A 19,397-nucleotide genomic window follows, 5' to 3' on the forward strand; every position below is an offset into this window, starting at 1 on the left:
ACTTCTTGCTCTTTTTAAATTTCAATATGCAGCATTCATGTGTCGAGCTCCAAGAGGGACAAAAAGTACAATATTACAACTGATGAAAATAGAGTGAGAAATTCAAAGGGAAAACTTTTTTTTTTTTTTTGTTTTTTTTTTTTTTTGAGATTGTCGCTTTAGAGGACTCTTTTTTTTTTTAATTCTTATTAAAATGTCAAACTTGTTTTCTCATTGAGTTATCTTAATTTTTCTGACCCCGTTGCCAGATTTTTGTTCATTTGTTTTCCATTAAGGCAGAAACTCACTTCATTTGCATTTCCCACAAAATAAGAGTTTTACGCATCTAATGTTGCATCTCAGGTAAATGTATTAAATAATGTTTAGTTGTTTGTTCTTAAAATAACAAACAAGACAAAAATGTAGAAGAAAGTAGCTTTTGCAGTGTGCTGAAGGAATAAAGTTAATATTTCTGAAACTAGGGCATAATTAGGTGAAGTTTTTCTGTGTGTCTCTGTCTGCAGCTGCTGGGTTGTGTCCTCCGAGAGCTCATGAGTCTGAAGGAAGCGCAGAAGAACGTTCTTCTGGTGGAGCTGAACGGTGAGTTCACGAACATCACTTCAACGCCGCTCCTGTGTTAAACGATTAAAGAGAAGCTCCAGCTGTGTAACGTGTTCTGAGCGCAGGTCTTCTGCAGACAGACGACAAAATCGCTCTGAAAGAAATCACGCGCCAGCTGCACCTGGAGAACGTCGTAGGAGACAAAGTCTTTGTGAGTTCCTGACGTTATTAGAGGAATAATTGCAGTAGTTTTCAAGGGTTTTACGCTGAGAGGTTTTCTCGTGTTTCAGGGGAGCTTTGCAGAGAATCTGGCTTTTCTCCTCGAAGCTCTCAAGAAAGGTGAGGCTCCGTCAGTCTCGTGTTAGTATTATTATATATGTTTACACACTACACTATATTTTGAATGTTTTTATTTGAATCCCCCTGTGGTGTCGTCAGGTGATAAGAGCAGCAGTCGTCCCGTGCTGTTCGTGTTGGATGAGTTCGATCTGTTCGCTCATCATAAGAACCAGACGCTGCTGTATAACCTGCTGGATGTGTCTCAGTCTGCGCAGACGCCTGTCGCTGTGCTGGGACTCACCTGCAGACTGGTGCGTCTGCTCTGAAGACACTTCACAAACACGCTAGCACTGCACACAACTACTTCTTCATCATCATTTAATGTTTTTTTTTTTTGTAATTGAATATGTTATTGTTGTTTTTTTATTTTTAATATTCTACTTTAAATGTAACATTCTAACTCTTACCCAGTGCTCTCTTTTAAACGGTGCATTGTGTACAATAAAGTAAAAAAAGTTAGTAAATGTTGTAATATAACAAGAAAATGCTAAATAAAATTGTGCGTGTTTTAAATGCACAGAATGGCCTGAAATATAATGCTGGCAATGTAAGAGAACAAAGAAAAGGAAAAAAGTTGAGCTGAAAACATTAGTAAAAAAATATTTAAAAAAGTTGAGCTGAAAACATTAGTAAAAAAAAAAAAATATCTATATAATATATATATATATATATATATACAGTACAGGTCAAAAGTTTGGAAACATTACTATTTTTAATGTTTTTGAAAGAAGTTTCTTCTGCTCATCAAGCCTGCATTTATTTGATCAAAAATACAGAAAAAAACATTAATATTGTGAAATATTATTACAACTTAAAATAATAGTTTTCTATTTGAATATACTTTAAAAAAAAAAAAAATTATTATTCCTGTGATGCAAAGCTGAATTTTCAGCATCATTACTCCAGCCTTCAGTGTCACATGTAACATCCAGTCTATCACATGATCATTTAGAAATCATTCTAATATTCTGATTATTATGAGTGTTGGAAACAGTTCTGCTGTCTAATATATTTGATGAATAAAAGGTTAAAAAAACTGCATTTATTAAAAAAAAAAAAAAAAAAAACTTCTAATAATATATATTCTAATAATATTTTTTCTTTACTATCACTTTTTATCAATTTAACACATCCTTGCTGAATAAAAGTATTGATTTTATTTAAAAAAAGAAAAAAAAAAATACTAACCCCAATTTACTGACCAGTAGTGTATATTGTTATTACAAAATATTTATATTAAAAACATAGCTTCTTTTTTTTTTTTTTTTTTACTTTTTATTCATCAAAGTATCCTAAAAAAAGTATCACATGTTCTGAAAAAATATTAAGCAGCAGAACTGTTTCCAACTTTGATAATGAATCATCATATTAGAATGATTTCTAAAGGATCATGTGATAATGATCCTAAAAATTCAGCTTTGCATCACAGAAATAAATGATAATTTAAAGATATAATAAATTTAAAAAACAATTATTTTAAATTGTAATAATATATCACAATATTACATTTTTTTCTGGATTTTTGATCAAATAAATGCAGGCTTGATGAGCAGAAGAAACTTCTTTCAAAAACATTAAAAATAGTAATGTTTCCAAACTTTTGACCTGTACTGTATATATATATATATATATATATATATATGGCATGTTTTTTTCTGTAGTTTTTTTTTTCTTTTTCATAGAAATAGCTTTTTTGCTACTGCAGTGTCATCACTGATGCAAACTCAACACAAAAACTCCCTGAAATGTATTGTGCACTACTTTATTAGTTGGTTTTTATTCTCCACTCTTACACACGAGGTGATGTGAAAGCACAGCTGCTCGTTCATGTGTTTGTGTGTTACAGGACGTGCTGGAGCTGCTGGAGAAGCGAGTGAAGTCTCGGTTCTCTCACAGACAGATTCATCTGTTCAGCTCGCTCTCGTTCGCTCAGTACCTGGATGTGGTTCGCGCTCAGCTCAGTTTGCCTCCGGACTTCCCAGATCCCAAATTCTCCGACGAGTGGAACCACAGCGTCACGGTACAGACGCAACCTGTGTCTCAAAACAAACATACATGAGTCAAAGACGAGAAAGGGTTCAAGCATATGAACAATAAGAGTGATACTGCCTAAAAAAGGGGAAAAAAAAAAATCTTAATTTAATTGCAATTTTGTTTTTGTTTTTCTGAGCAAAAAATAAATATCATAGATTTTTCCCTGATTTACAGAAGACACCCACTAAAATGTCATTCAGTGTAACAATCTTGTCAGGCATATTTACAACAAAACTCATATTAAAAGACTAATTACTTTCACCCCGAATACTAATTTACGGAAGAGGATTAGAGCCAAGCAATAATAAAAAAATAAAACCATCTAGAGATTAAAGTCATTATATTGCGAGATTAAACTCGTTAAATTTCGAGAAAAAAAGCCATTGTGTTTCGAGAAAAAACTTAAATAAAGTTGGTGTTTCGAGAAAAAAATAGTCGAAATAATCGTGAGAATAAACTCATTTAATTTCGAGAATAAAGTCGTTGTGTTTCGAGAAAAAAAGTCGAAACGAAATGTAGAGAATAACGCATTCGATCAGTGTTCATTGCATAGCCTTATCTTTCAGTAACAAAGAAATACTATCAACTTTAGCTAATTTATTACACAATAATAATTAGCACACAAACTTTAAAGTGAATTTGCAAGCGGCTAGGTCTTTTTAGGAGAAAAAAAATCAGTCCAATTTTGTGCGATGTATGCTACTCGCTTTTGTCCAACATGAAATGACAACCAGAGGACAAATGCAAGGTTATCGCGCTTTCACCCAAATGCACTCTGGCACTTGGACAGCTGTGATAAATTAAACCCCTACGGCATCGCCATTAATGGCGTGTAATGTAATGAGTTTATTCTCAAGATTGTATTTCGACTTTTTTTCTCGAAATTTAACAAGTTTTTTTCTCGAAACACAACGACTTTAATCTCGAGATGTTTTTATTTTTTTTATTATTGCTTGGCCCTAATCCTCTTCCGTACTAATTAGTTGTAATTTTACATTTTTTTAAATTTGCCACTATCCTAGGTTTTGCCCATTTGTCAGTAAGAATTTTTTACTCATTTAAAACATAATCAAATTTAATATGCTTCCTTCTTATTTTATATATTTTAATATGTACACGTCAGAATAAGCATGCTGTTTGAATATTTACATAAATATTGCGTTACACTGAATGACAATCTAACATTATTTCCACCAAATTTTGACATTTTATTCTATATTTAATGTGGAAACTTTACTTACATTTAATGTGCCTTCTAGACATAAAATCACTTTTGTAAATTTCTTTTGATGTGGACATCATGTGTTCTTTCCTCTCGTTCTCTGTTCGTAGAAATTATGTGAAGATAAGACGGTTGAGGAGATTTTGAGGAGGAACTTTAATGGCAGTAAAGATTTCCGCTCTCTGCATTCGCTGCTGGTATATTTACATCAGTTCATCTCGAAATCAGACCGCTGTGGGAGATCTCTGTTCTTGTGTGTGAACGTGTGTGTGTGTGTGTGTGTGTGTGTGTTGTAGTTTCTGGCTGTCAGTCGAGTGTCGGTCTCTCATTCGACTCTTCGCGAGGCTGATCTCATAGAGGCCTGGCGCTTGATTTCTGTCGATTCCAAAGCAAACGTCCTTCACGGTGAGAAACTGGAAACAGATTTTTAAACCTCGTCTCCAGCACACGCTCATCTCTGATGTCCTCAATTGCATGTTTTCCAGGTCTGTCTATTCTAGAGCTGTGTTTGATTATTGCTATGAAGCATCTGAATGACACTTACGATGGAGAACCCTTCAATTTCCAGATGGTCCATAACGGTACGACATCCTCATGAATGTTATAAATGGTGTTTCACGAGCCGTGATGTGTGTGAAGTTCATCAGTGAATGTAAATATGTGCATCAGCTCATATGAATGTAAGTCTCTCTCTCTCAGAGTTTAAGAAGTTCATTCAGAGGAAGTCTCACTCCATCCATAAGTTTGAGAAGCCCGTGGTGATGAAGGTCAGTTTGTTTTCATGCATGTACTTTAAACAGGGAACAGAATAGGAAACAAACCGAGTCGATAAGTGGAAACCTGGCTCTCTTGGCATGTTCGTGATGTCCGGTTTGTAAATGAATCGTTGTTTTGGATTGAATCATTTCGGTTGTGTAATGAACCGATTATTTGACAAAACTGATCTAAAATATGCATTCATAAATTAGACAGATCTGGCATCCTCTCGTTTTATGTTCCGTGGTGTGGAATGACTTGAGGGAGAGTAAATAATGGCTTTAATTTGAGTTTAATTCAAATATATAGTTCTAATAAAATATAAAGTTTTTCAGTTGTGTTTATTGGTAAATGGAGTAAATATAAAATTAACACGTTAGTGTTATTTTAGTATTATTTATATAATATTGTATTTATATTTTTAACTATTTTTTTTTTTTCACTTTAAAGTTTTAGTAATTTTGTTGTCAGTACAGTTTTTTAAAGGACAAATTTAGAAACATTTCTCTTTCTTTTAATGCTTTTTGCAAGATAATTTGACTACACAAAATGAAAGTTTGACACAATATCTATATTTTTAAGATTTTATTTTTTTTGTGGAGCTTACCTGTGTGTGTCTCTATGTGTGTGCATCTGTTTGTGTGTGTGTGTGTGTGTGTGTGTGTGTGCATGTCCATCTGTGTGTGTGTGTGTGTTCATCTGTGTGTGTGCATGTGCATCTGTGTGCGGGTTGTGTGTGTGTGTGCATCTGTGTGTGTGTTTGCATCTGTCTGTCTGTGTGTGCGCGCATCTGTGTGTGTGTGTGTGTGTGCATGTCCATCTGTCTGTGTGTGTGTGTTCACATCTGTGTGTGTGTGTGTGTTTGTGTGTGGGTGCGCGCATCTGTGTGTATGCGCATGTCCATCTGTCTGTGTGTGTGTGTGTGTTCATCTGTGTGTGCATCTGTGTGTGTGTGCGTGCATCTGTGTGTGCATCTGTGTGTGTGTGCGTGCATCTGTGTGCGGGGGGTGTGGGGGATCATTGGCGTGTTTTTGGTTCTGTTTGTGTGTGAGTGTTTGTGTGTGCGGGGGTGTGTGTGTGCGCATCTGTGTGTGTGTGCATCTGTGTGTGTGTGCGTGCATCTGTGTGCCGGGGTGTGTGTGCGCATCTGTGTGTGTGTGCATCTGTGTGTGTGTGCGTGCATCTGTGTGCGGGGGTGTGTGTGCGCATCTGTGTGTGTGTGCATCTGTGTGTGTGTGCGTGCATCTGTGTGCGGGTGTGTGTGTGTGCATCTGTGTGTGTGTGCGTGCATCTGTGTGTGTGTGCATCTGTCTGTCTGTGTGTGTGTGTGTGTGTGCGCATCTGTGTGTGTGTGTGTGTGTGTGTGTGTGTGTGCATCTGTGCGTGCGTACGACATGTGTGCGGGGGGTGTGTGTGCGCATCTGTGTGTGTGTGCGTCTGTCTGTCTGTCTGTGTGTGTGTGTGTCCATCTGTCTGTCTGTGTGCATGTGCATCGGTGTGTGTGTGTGTGTGTGTGTGTGTTCAGGCGTTTGAGCATCTGCTGCAGCTGGAGCTGGTGCGTCCGGTGGACTCTGGCGTGTGTAAAGTTCAGCGCGAGTATCAGCTGATGCGTCTGATGCTGGAACACGGTCAGGTGATGGAGGCGCTGCAGAAGTACCCACAATGCCCCACAGACGTCAAACAGTGGGCTCTCTCGGCCTTCGGCTGAACACTGCTGCATGCTTTACTTGCTGAAATATGCATTTTATACATTTGAATGTATGTATATAGTTTTCTTTTTTTTGCAATAATAAAAAAAGTTATATAATAATATAACCAAAATATAATTGCTAATTTGTCGTTTCTTTGTCTTAAAGACTCTTCTAGTCCCTGAAGGATGTTGTACAACATTATTGCAAAGTTATTTTAGGTAGTTGACATGACATTGTTATAGAAGCCCGTTTCAGCCACAGGATAAAATAAAAATTAAAAAAGGTAACTGCAACTTTTTGTCTCACAATTGTGACTTTTTTTCTCTCAAAATCTTTATCTAGAGTTTATCTTTCAATTCATGATAAAATATTTTAAACAATTTCAAAATACTTTTATTATACAGTACATATAATGTAATGACTTTGTATTTTTTTCCAATTTTTATGAATAATTAATTTCATCCGGAGTTCTTTCCACCCTTCGAGTCATCATGTAGTCTGTATGACTGGTTGGGTTTTATTCCAGTAAAAAATCACCCAAAAGTAACACCAATTACCAAGCTCACATTTAATAGTTTATTTAAATGCCTTTTGAATTAGTTTCATAAATGTATGTATATTTGTATATTTATGTATTTAACTGAAAAGGCATTGAACACTATATATATATATATATATAAACCTCTGTTTAAAAAATAAATAAATTTTTATGAAATGGCATACATTTTTGTGTGGAATAAATATTTATACAGGCCCAAGAAGATTTCATGATGATTTAAAGGTGGTGAATAAGTTCATCATTCATTAACGAAAAATTAGTATAAAGAAAAGGTCTTTATATTTAAAAAAAGAGAATCACATGCATAATCAGTGAATTTAGGCCTGCGGACATTAAGACAAGAAAAAGTTGTATAAAATACCCAGCAGTACAATCTTCTGGAATAATTTCTTTATAAAGGACTGTTTTTGATTAGTGACACCGAAAAGAACAGAGCAACATCATGCTAGTCTAATAATTTAAAACCAACAATCATATTTACATTATTCATCTGCTGTACATGTGTGTGTTCGGGGGAATCACAGATTGATCTGAAATGTCTTTTACAAACTTATCTCTCACCCAACACTTGGTTTGTCGTCTAACACATTCAGGGCAATAATAACCAGGGTTTGTTTTCACAGTACTGAGAGTTTGTCACATTATTAATGAAATAAATAGAAGCGGCTGAGACTCTGTATGCTACGGTTGCGATCGCTGATGCGTGTTGGTTGCATAATTGCTGTAAGTGAGCAGAATCCTGCGTCCCTGAATACTGCTGTAGTGCTTCAGAAAGAGAAGACGAGACAGAGATGAAGGAGAATGTGGCGTCGGGCAGATTTACAGCCCTGAAAGATGCCACTGTCATTAAAGGAGCCTTAGCATCAAGATCAACTTCTAATGTTAAGCAAGTGATATTTGCTTCTGCGCCCATGTTAATGTCTTTTGATGCGAAATGAGTATATAATCATCCAATTTAGTTTTTAACTGCTTCATCCTGCTGCAACAGTCTCTTTTTGAAAAAATATATCACATTGAGACAGACTGTTAATAATGTCATTCCTAGCAGCACAAACTTTCACACTTCACTCGTATTATTTCTGCTGGTGTTCAGATTGTTTGATTTGGAAGCTTATTTCAGCCACAGGATTAAAAACAATATTTAGATAATTGCAACTTTTTCTTGCAATTTTGCCTTTTTTTGACAAGTCTAAAGAAACTCGCAAAGAATTGTGAGATATAAACTGATAATTCTGACTATTTTTCTTGCAGTTTACAGCGGGCAAGTATAAAGCTGCAATGATAATAAAAAGTTGCAAAAGTTATTATTGTGGAATTTATGGTGGAAATTTGCAAAAATGTAATGCAAAATGTAAAAAAATGCAAAAATTGCAAGATATATTGTTAATTTTACTCTGAACTGCAAGAAACAGTCTGAATTCTCAGTTCTTATCACGCAAAAAGTGAATAGCAAAATAAACTGTCTGAATTGATAATAGATGATTGCAACTTTTTTCTTGCAATTTTGACTTTTTTTTTTTGACAAGTCTAAAGAAACTCGCATATAATTGTGAGATATAAACTGATAATTCTGACTTTTTTTTTTCTTGCAATTTACCAATTTTTTCTCAGAATTGTGATATAAAGTTGCAACTGCAAGAAAAAAGTTGCAATTACTATTATTTTTTTATTATTATTATTATTGTGGAATTTATGGCGGAAATAAAATTTAAAAAAATTGCAAAATGTAAACTGTGGAAAAGAAAAATGCAAAAATTGCAAGATATATTGCTAGATTTTACTCTGAACTGCAAGAAACAGTCTGAATTCTCAGTTTTTATCACAAAATGTGAATAACAACATAATTGCAAGATATAAACTCTGAATTGTGAAAAAGTGAATCGTTATCATGAGATAAAAAGTTGCAATTACCTTGTACCTTTTTTTTTAAGCTTCCACAGTTTGACATCGTGACTCGGTGGCCCAAGTCTCTCAACACGAAACAGGCGTTAACATGTTAACACACTGATGTTAATCTAGTTCACATCAGAAAGCTGTAGTGCAGAACGAGTCGTTTTTGCAGTGTAGGGTCAAATGAACTCTCCATCACTCAAATTGCTGGATTATTTCTCATTTAAATCCACTAAAAGATAAATATGAACAAACACAATGTATCAGGTGCAGTTTGACGAATATGGAGCTCACTTTGCATATGTGTCACTAACTGTGCTGCAAAAATACAGTTGCATGAGCGGTAAAATGTCCGAATTCATCCACCATTGGCAGGAGTTAATATTGGACCCTGGTTTCTGTGATTCAGTGGAGCGAGCGTTGATTCCTCGTGATACGACTCCTTTAAAAAGAGCAGCGGAGGCTGCCATGAAATGAAGCAGAAATGTGAAAGGCAGCAACACTAGCGTGTTACAGCTACTCGTCTCGCCTCCGTAGCAGCTGTTCAGAAAAAAGCATGAGAAATTAAAATGAGGTATACCTGTTTAGGGAGGTTCACGGTTATTTCAGCATAATTCCTCAAGAATCCGTGTCTCGTATTGGCATGACTGTAATGATTCGCAGAAAAGAAACGGCAAACGCAGTCCAGAGTTTCGCCCTTTTTATACTAAAATCATAAGAGCTGCTGTTCATATAAAACACATTCTGTTTTTTACGCATAAAAGAGGTTTTGGTGCAGACAGAGACGTCCGTGTGTGTTTTATCTCTCGAGTTCCTCCGTGTGTAAGAGCGAGTCGTTGAATTATTCCCGCGCTCGTTTTGCTTCCACTGAAGTCTGGTGTTCTCTCGCACACGCTGCGCTCTGATTGGCTGAGAGTACAGCATCAGAGGCTGGATTCTTTAGGGGGGAAGTCCAGGTTGGTAACCATGGTAACGACGGAGAGGATGTCGTCGGGGGCGATGAGGTTGGTGTTGCGCTGCATCGAGATGATGCGTTCCTCCACGCATCCCGCAGACAGACGCGCCTCGGCCTCGTGGTCCCAGCACTCCTCTATGGTCTCACAGAGCACCGCCAGACCCTACATACACACATTAAAGGATCTGGTTTGTGAGAAAGTCTCAGTATTTGCCGTGTCTCTGTTTCTGGAGCTACATGAACAAAACCTGAACATCGTGCATCTATAAGCATCTTGAGCTTCAACAAAAACAAGAAAATCTGATCAAGTGTATAAAGGGTCACATGACCAAATCACTCATACACTTCTAGAAATATGCAATCTGAAACTGGAAGCATGATTATTTTTGACTATAACCTTGGCTTTATATTTCTCAAAATCCATTAACTTTTTCCTAACAATGTGTTAGTGTTGTTACTGCTAACTGAAGCTACAACTACTGAACACCGTTTGTGTTATTTAAAATAAGACTGAAATAAAGCAAAAAATAAATATTAGATAAAACTTTTTATTTCAGACAACATTTCAAATTTTTGTTTAAATAAAGAGAAGCTAAATAGGAAAAAAAAACTAATGGCAAAAGCACAAAAAAATCACTTAAAACTTTAAAATGAAATAAAAATAAAGCTAATACAAAAAATGTATAAATACTATAATAGTATATAAATAATACTTTACTGTTACTTTTATAATTATTCAATTTACTGATAAATACAATTGAAAAACTTCATAATTATAATTATTACTTCATATTATATGCATTTTTTATTAATTGACACAAAGCATTTTGATTGGTTGTTAAAAGTGTATGTGTGAGTTTTTTTTGGTATATATAGAGGTTTTGAGAGAGGGGGAGATATTTTTGATGTGTCACTTTTTTTGTTTTGTTGTGAGAGTTTTAAGTGTATTTTCTTTGAAATAAACATCACTGAGAATCATTCAGGAACATGAATTAAAGAGAAAATGGGGTCAGTTCTGAGTTCATGTTGACTTTAACATGTTAAAATACAAAACGTTGTGAAAATATATTGTAGTCCGTGTGTGTGTGTGTGTGTGTGTGTTTGAGTGTGTTTGTGTGTGTGTGTGTGTGTGTGTTTGAGTGTGTTTGTGTGTGTGTGTGTGTGTGTGTGTGTGTGCGCAGTACCGTATGTTTTAGCCAGTGTTCTCTGAATATCGGCCGTAGTTTCTTATGCACAACGACGTCCTGCATGTCCTCCAGAGACGGATGAAGACCTGCCTCCTCCTCAAACGGCAGACAGAACTCATCCACGGGCCCTGAGACACACACACACACACACACACACACACACACACACACACACGCATCAGCACCGGTGTTTCCCCTGACTTCACTTGAGTGTGAGTGAATGGGTGTTAGTTACCGTCGGCCGCGGTGCAGCGAGTGGCCAGCTCCCACAGCACCAGACCCGCGGCGTACATGTCGATCCTCAGAAAGGCGTCGCGCTGGAAGCTGATCGCTCCCTCCAGCACCTCCGGAGCCATGTAACGCCGCGTCCCCACCTTCACACAACACAACCAACACTACCTCAGCATTGACTGATTAGCACTTTACATCTGTCACAAGTAAGGACTATTCAGTGTTTGCCATGAACTGCATTGTGAAACTAGATCCGGAGCCATTGACCTATTCATGCCGGGAAATAAATTTATTTTTTTGTTTTTTGTTTTTTCTGCACAAATCATATTCACCTGTCCGTGTGTGTCACCTGTAGATTTCCCTGCTTCAAACTTCAGCGACAGGCCAAAGTCAGCAATACATGCAGTTAAATCACGCTTCAGTAACCACATTCTTACTCTTGATATCTCTGAGAGAGAGAGAGACAGAGAGCGAGAGCGAGAGAGAGGGAGAGAGACCAGAGAGACAGAGAGAGAGAGAGATAGAGAGAGAGAGAAGCAGAGAGCGGAGAGAGAGAGAGAGCATGAGAGGCCGATGGAGAGAGATATAGAGACAGAGAGAGACCACAGAGAGAGGAGAGAGAGAGAGGAGAGAGAGAAGAGAGGGGTTATATTAATCTGATTTAGGGGGTTTAAACTGGGGGTGTGGGTGGAAAAGCTTTGGGAAAAAGTGTGAAAAATGTAAAAATAAATAAATACATTGTAGATTAAAAATAACAAGCACATATAAGGAGGTAAGCATATAATTAACTTTTACAAAAATTAATTTAAACACATATTTATATACCTCTTTTTACAGTATAAACTGGGTCTTTATACAAGAAACTAAATAAATGCTTGTTACATTTTTGGATGTGGTCCATCACTAAAAGATGAATAAATATAAATAATAAAAAAAGTTTAAAATACATAAATAAATGTATACATTTTTAGATTAAAATAAATAGGGTAAACAAATAAGCATATAAGGTGATATTACATCTTTAAAACATATCTATAATGAGTTTGAAAAAAAAACATGAAACACAAACAAATAATCCAACTAATATTTACACATATTATATTATACACTTTTTACAGAATAAAATTGGGTCTTTATACAAAAAAAAAAAAACTATATAGATGACCTGTAAGATTTTTAGCTTTGGTCCCCTTGCTAAAATGTAAAAGAAAAAGACCAACAAAAAGTCTAATATGAAACAAATATATAAAATAAATTACATCAGATCATCTTTTTTTTTTTTACATTTTTACAAAATATATAAGTAAGAAAATACATATGTATATAAACATATAAATAAATAGATCTAGCCGTACTATAATATAGTAGAAAAAGAAAATAAAAATGTTACTTACTTATAGAAACAAAATAGTTTTCCAAAATAATATGTTATATACATATTTATATCACACTATAAAGTGGGTCTTTATACTAGAAACTAAACAGATGTTGGTTAAATGTTAGGATGGAGTTCCCTTGTACAGAATCAGATTATATTTTCAGTGGCATCTAACAGACTGAAAGTGTTTATTACCGGTGAGCAACGGCAGGCTTGTGTCCGTCCTTCAGGTTGGGAATGTCCTCGTGTAAATACGCCAAACCACGAACAAACGTCTGCGCTATCAGACACAACTCATTCCACGACACAACATTCGCCTTCAGGAAGTCTGTCAGCGAGCCCTGAGAAGGCAGGCACACACGCAGATGATGTTATCACACACTTCAAACAAACATGTGACACACTGAGGTCATGTGACAATGATGCTGCATACTGCAATATTTTGTTTGGATTTTTGTGTAGTGAGTGAAGTGAACAGTAAGCAGTATTCTGAGTAAAGTACACAGGTGTGTGTGTTGTGTGTGTGTGTGTGTGTGTGTACCTTCTCATGATAAGCTGTAATGAGCCAGAGCTCGATGTCGACTCCATTTCCTCTTTTTTCCGCTCCGATGAAGTGAAGGATATTTTCATGTTCATTCCACTCAACTGTACACCTCATATTCATTCTGCCACGACTGTTTATTCTGAGAGAGATCGCAGACAAACAACATCAAAGCCACTGTAAAACTGTACATTTACATACAATTGTGATGCACATCAGTTGATTTCTGTATTCATGTGCACAAGTTGTAAACAGACTAATGAACTATATTACTTGGTGGACAAATTATTTATGATTCATTTGATTTCCCAAATTATTTGTTGAATATTGGTGTATTTTTAAAGCAGCTAGATTTAAATTTCCAGTCTTAGCAATGTGAAACAGGTGCAAAAAGCAAAACACTTCAATGCGCAGTTCAAATATTACAATAAATGTATCGCTGCTGAATACTGAACATTGCATCACTTTATCAAAGTGAATTCTTCAAACATTATTTTTTTTTTAAAGTGCACTAAAAAAATATATATATAATTTTTCGAAGTATGTTTTACAAGAAAATACTAATGTCAATGTTCTCTACTTCAATATTTCCTGTTTAGTTCAAGGCCACTTGCCATTATTAGTGAAATTTACAACCAATTTCTGAGTGAAAATCATAGTGTTTCTAGTAAAAAAAAAAAAATAATGTATCAAACTCAGCGAAAATGTGCACTGAAAACTGCATTATGTTTTTTAATGCAATAACATGACTAGCATAAGTCGACCTCTAGGGAATAAAAACACTACCAAAATGCAGAATATGATTTAATTTGATAATTTTAAAGCTTGTTTGGTTCAAACATTTTAAATAACACCAGTACAGTACAATAAAGTGTGTTTTTTAGGCTGAATTAATAGCTGGAGCTTAATATTTTAGGTTAGAGGTTTAGAACAAACACTAACCATAATATTTGAAGAATATCAATGCAGAGATTCAGAGCACAATAATAAGCACTCAGATCTGAGTTACCAGCAAACCATATCACTGTTACCCATGAGCTTTTGGCTTATTGCTTTATTATAATCATGTTACATCTTCAGTGCTGAAGCTGAGGAGGGGAACTTGATGAAACGTGTCAGATACCTGAACGGGGAAGATTTTGACTGCCACGTGTTCGTTGAGCAGCTGAGCTTTCCAGACGCAGCCGAAGCGTCCGCGAGCCTTCAGCTCCAGCAGCTGCAGCGGCTTTTGACCCAGCAACGGAGACGGAGGCATCAGACCCGGGTCCTGCAGACAAACACAACACAACCACTGAACCACGGTGATACCACACACACCACACACACACACACACAAATTAACTGTTACACACACACACACACACACACACACACACACCATCAACACACACACACAACCCACTGAACACATGATTCACACCCACACACACATCAACACACACACACATAAACACACACACACACAACACATCACGCACACACACACACCACACACACAACCACTGGAACACATGATTCACCCACACACAGGACACACACACACACACACACACACACACACACACACACATCACACCCACACACACACCACAACACACACACCACACAACCACTGAAACACATGATTCACTCACACACATCACACACACAAACACACACACACACACACAAACACACACACAACACACACACACACAACCACTGAACAAATGATTCACTCACACACACAAATACACACACTCATTCACACACTCACCAAAAACATTCTACACATAATAATATCATGAATATATAGCAGAGAATACATCTGTTTGCTAACTGAGAAATGATCTGTTCTGCTGAATTAAGTGTTTCATATAATCCATGCCAGCTACAAAGAAGGAAAGAAAGAAAAGAAGAGCCCAGATGCAGATGAGAGTGACCACATCACAACACTGAAGCATCAGACCGAGAGAGTGAATGAAGCTCTTACCTCTATCATGATATGAAAGGCGTGCTAGCAAGAGAGGAACAGAGGGTTTTACTGTGTCTAGCACACACACAGCTCAGAGATGTGAGGAAGAACGAGCGCAAACCCATCTCAGCATGAGAATGAGAAACAAACACTGATATGTGTCTGTGAGAACATGGGATGGAGTCTTATACGCCCCATGAGACACTGACATTAAAACACGGCTCTTCACACACACACACACACACACACACACACACACGCACGCACGGCATGCACACACTGCACACACACACACACACACATACACACACACAGCTATCTAAGAGACAACATCATCATAGACTACTAATGTTATATATGTAATTAGAACTTCTGAGGACTATTTTAAGATTAATAAAAATAAATCACATTAATATGGTTGATAATTATTAATTGCTGTAGTTTTGTGAGAGAGTGTCGATATCGCCAAAAAAATATCTAGAGTGTGTTCTCTAGAGTATAGATGTTATTGTGATGTGGGTGTAGTGTATGTGTGGGGGCGAGCAGCGGCGGGTACGACAGCTTCAGATGCCGGTACATCCAGAACGAGACGAAGAGAATGACAGCCACAGCCACGACGGGAATCAGAGAGTAGAGCAGCGTGGGAAACACGTCCGGCTTCGGGGGCACGGGGTTCGACGTGGCTGGAGAGAGAGAGAACGAGGAGAAATTCACTCAACATGTGACCTAAAGCTGGATATTTAGAAAGATACGGTAGCATCACATACACTACTGGTCAACCGTTTGGGTCGGTAAAATTGTTAGTGTTTTGAAATAAATTAATACTTTCATTGAGCATTAAATTGATGAAAAGTGACTGTAAAGACATTTATAATGTTACAAATGATTTCTATTTCTTTTTAACTTTCTGCTCATCAAAGAATCCTCAAAAAGTAAGTTTCCTCAAAAAATAAAATTGGTATCACATGGGTTTCAACAAAATATATTGAGCAGCTCAACTTATTTCAACATTGGATAGAGGATCATGTGGACACTGAAGACTGGAGTAATGATGCTGAAAATACAGCTGCGCATCACAGAAATAAATTACAGTTTAACAGATATTCACATAGAACACTGTTATTTTAAATTGAAATAATATTTCACAATATTACAATTTTTACTGTATTTTTGATCAAAAATCTTACTGATCCCTGGTCAGCTGGACTTTAATTTGGTCATTCAAGGAGAAAGAGTGCATTTGATTGACATATAACACTCTGAAACACATTTAGAGGTGTTTTAATCAAAATACATAAACTACAATAATACATCATCACGGAAAACTCGACAGACGTCAGAGAAATTAAACGTGTGCGACTTTGTGTTTCAAAGTAACATAGAGTGATTATTTGAGACATAACTCTATAATCAAAGGGTTAAAGGTTTAAATCTACTTGAATATATTTCAGGAAAGTGTATAATTTAGGATGCTGTATCCGGTCAGTTTCTGTTCAGCACTCTTGTAGTGTCACTCTTGGTGATTGTGTTGTGTCTGATTATCAGTCGGTCCAGATATCTTCACTCGGTCCTGCAGCAGTGTTTGTTGTGTGTTACTCACTCTCAATCATCTCTGGATTGTAGTGAAACTTCTCGTTGCACATGTTTCCCTCGCAGCAGCAGAAGAAGACCGTCTGGATTCCTTTACGCTCCACACACTCACTGCTGCACACACACACACACACACACACACACACACACACAGACAACACCTGTCTTCATCAGTTCACTACAAGCACACACAAAACACACACGATGCACCTGAGCGTGCATCTGCTCGCACCTGTCGTAGCAGTTGACGTCGTCCAGCCAGCAGCCCCTGCTTCACCATCTTCGATGGCGCCTGAGCGGTTCTTCCAGGTGGAGAAACAGTGTCGTCGTTTTGTCTTTCTCTCCGTGACATGATTCGACTCCGCTCTGGTTCGTCCTTTCTTCTCCCAGCTTGCATTGTAAAACGCACACTCCTTCGTCTCCGAGCGCCCGAGAATCGGCACCTGTAGCACACAGAAAGAAAGAGACTTCAGATGCGTGTTTTCATTTGATGAGCATACAGAACAGAGGTTTGTTTATTACCTCATCGCATGTAAATCTTAAAGGTACAGTACACTGTAAAATAAGTTTTCAATTTGTAAATAAAACAGATTACTGGAGTGCATTTTACAGTCTTTCTACTTCAAAATTTCACTTTTAATTCAATGTGTTACTTGAGTTTCTTACTTGTGAAATTTACAAGCAATTTCTGAGTGAAAACAGTTTCTACTCCATTTTTTTTTTCAGTGCATCAAGCTTTTTGAATGGTAAAAGTCAGTCATGTTAATTAAAAACTACTTTATGATTTTTTAATGCAATAAACTGTGAGCAACATTATAAGTGGACCTTTAGGTATAAAAATGCAACAAAAGTGTAGAATATGATTTTTACCAAGTTTTTCAGTGAAGAGCTGAGCATGTTGAATAGCGTTTCTCAAATCTGATTTTCAATAGTTGGATGATGGCATGTTGATAAACTCTAATAACACAATACTATAATAATCATAAAAACACATAAGACACAAACAGTGGATCAAGTTGTCCATTTTGAAATTGAGATTTCATTGTTTATCACAATGCATTCTGGGATTGCCTTTTTTTTGAGAAGGATAGATGCCGCTTGAATCAAGGTGTCTTAAAAGGCGGCATGATCATGCATGTTTTATATTTTATGATAATATTGCAAGTTATCGGAGATAATATTAAAACTGTGAGGAACAGACTGAAATTTTAGTTGTTATTCACTGCAAAAGACTTTCTAAAAATTGTTTTAAGAGCAAGTAAAAACTTTGATGATGTTCTTTTGCTCACCAGGGCTGCATTTATTTGATCAAAAATACAGTAAAATTGTGAAATATTATTACAGTTTAAAGTAACTGTTTTCTATGTGAATATCTGTTAAAACGTAATTTATTTCTGTGATGCGCAGCTGTATTTTCAGCAATCATTTACTCCAGTCTTCAGTGTTGTCCATGATCTTCAGAAATCATTCTAATATGATGATTTTGCTGCTCAAGAAACAATTCTGATTATTATCAATGTTGAAAAGAAATGTTTTTCAGGATTCACTGACTACCCAACTTTTGAACAGTAGTAACGTGCCCAGGAATGCCTGTGTTGAACAGTAGTGTACGTGTGTTTGTGTGTTGGTGTGTGTGTGTGTGTGTGTGTGTGTGTGTGTGGTGTGTGTGTCATGTGTGTTTGTTGTGGTGTGTGTGTCTGTATGTGTGTGTGTGGTGTGTGTGGTCAATAAACTCATTGTGACCCCCTTGAAGATGAATAAGTTTGTTGTGTGTGTGTGTGTGTGTGTGTGTTTGTCAGGGAAAGGGCTTGTATTTCATCCACAAGAGCTCATTGAAGGGAAGGAATGCTAGAAAGGCGAGACGTGGAGCAATCAGACATTTCTGCTGACAGACGTCTTTGACCTCTCAATAATTCAACACACTGAACAGATTTCTATTCACTTCAGCCCACTGAACATTCACCGAATTCCACGCAAGCGTCGCTGAGACACAAACATGAAAAGTCTTCATCGGGCTGCAGGGCAGAGACGCGTGATTATCAAATAATTATGAGCTTTCAGACTAATAGTCGACTTACTTTCATAAATCACAGGATTAAAAGGCCGACAGGCACTGATCTCTCTCACGATGTTATCGAGCTAGTTCAGTTTTCAGTCGGTGGAAATATTTCTGCACCTAAAAGTCACTTTCGTTCTTCTGGAGTCACGTCTGAAGGGTGTGTTTGTGCCCGAGGAACCTTCTGATGTCTCAACATGTGTCTGCTTTCTCATTAAGAGTCATATATCTTCTCTTAATCACCTCAATTAAGATAAAATCATCAGTCTGACATATTCCGCTGAAGTCAAATGCAAAGCTTTTATCAATCCCTTTAATGTTTTCCTGTTTGAAATCTGAACATGACATAAATCATCTTTTACCACACAAAACAGTGCCTTATAGCTGTCTCTGCATATTAAAACTACTGGAATATTTACAAAATAATAATCAAATTCACACACACACACACACAACACACACACACACACACAC

The 19,397-nt window shown here is 36.8% G+C and overlaps 1 protein-coding gene and 1 pseudogene across 1 annotated transcript in view; one reads left to right on the forward strand and one right to left on the reverse strand.

The window, feature by feature from the left end:
- The window catches only part of LOC109046789 (origin recognition complex subunit 4-like), a 10,210-nt gene extending 3,368 nt beyond the window's left edge, over positions 1-6,842 (forward strand). Inside the window, exons 5-14 of the mRNA XM_042757584.1 lie at positions 504-579; positions 666-751; positions 831-879; positions 979-1,130; positions 2,726-2,899; positions 4,246-4,332; positions 4,432-4,540; positions 4,621-4,716; positions 4,835-4,902; positions 6,417-6,842. Coding sequence (XP_042613518.1) covers positions 504-579; positions 666-751; positions 831-879; positions 979-1,130; positions 2,726-2,899; positions 4,246-4,332; positions 4,432-4,540; positions 4,621-4,716; positions 4,835-4,902; positions 6,417-6,599 — 1,080 coding nt within the window. The 3' untranslated portion in view covers positions 6,600-6,842. The remainder of the gene's footprint in view (positions 1-503; positions 580-665; positions 752-830; positions 880-978; positions 1,131-2,725; positions 2,900-4,245; positions 4,333-4,431; positions 4,541-4,620; positions 4,717-4,834; positions 4,903-6,416) is intronic.
- Positions 6,843-8,803: 1,961 nt separating this feature from the next.
- LOC122145254 lies at positions 8,804-16,959 on the reverse strand (annotated as a pseudogene).
- Positions 16,960-19,397: the final 2,438 nt, after the last annotated feature.

This window comes from Cyprinus carpio, chromosome A6 (assembly GCF_018340385.1).
Source record: "Cyprinus carpio isolate SPL01 chromosome A6, ASM1834038v1, whole genome shotgun sequence".
Lineage (NCBI taxonomy): Eukaryota > Metazoa > Chordata > Actinopteri > Cypriniformes > Cyprinidae > Cyprinus > Cyprinus carpio.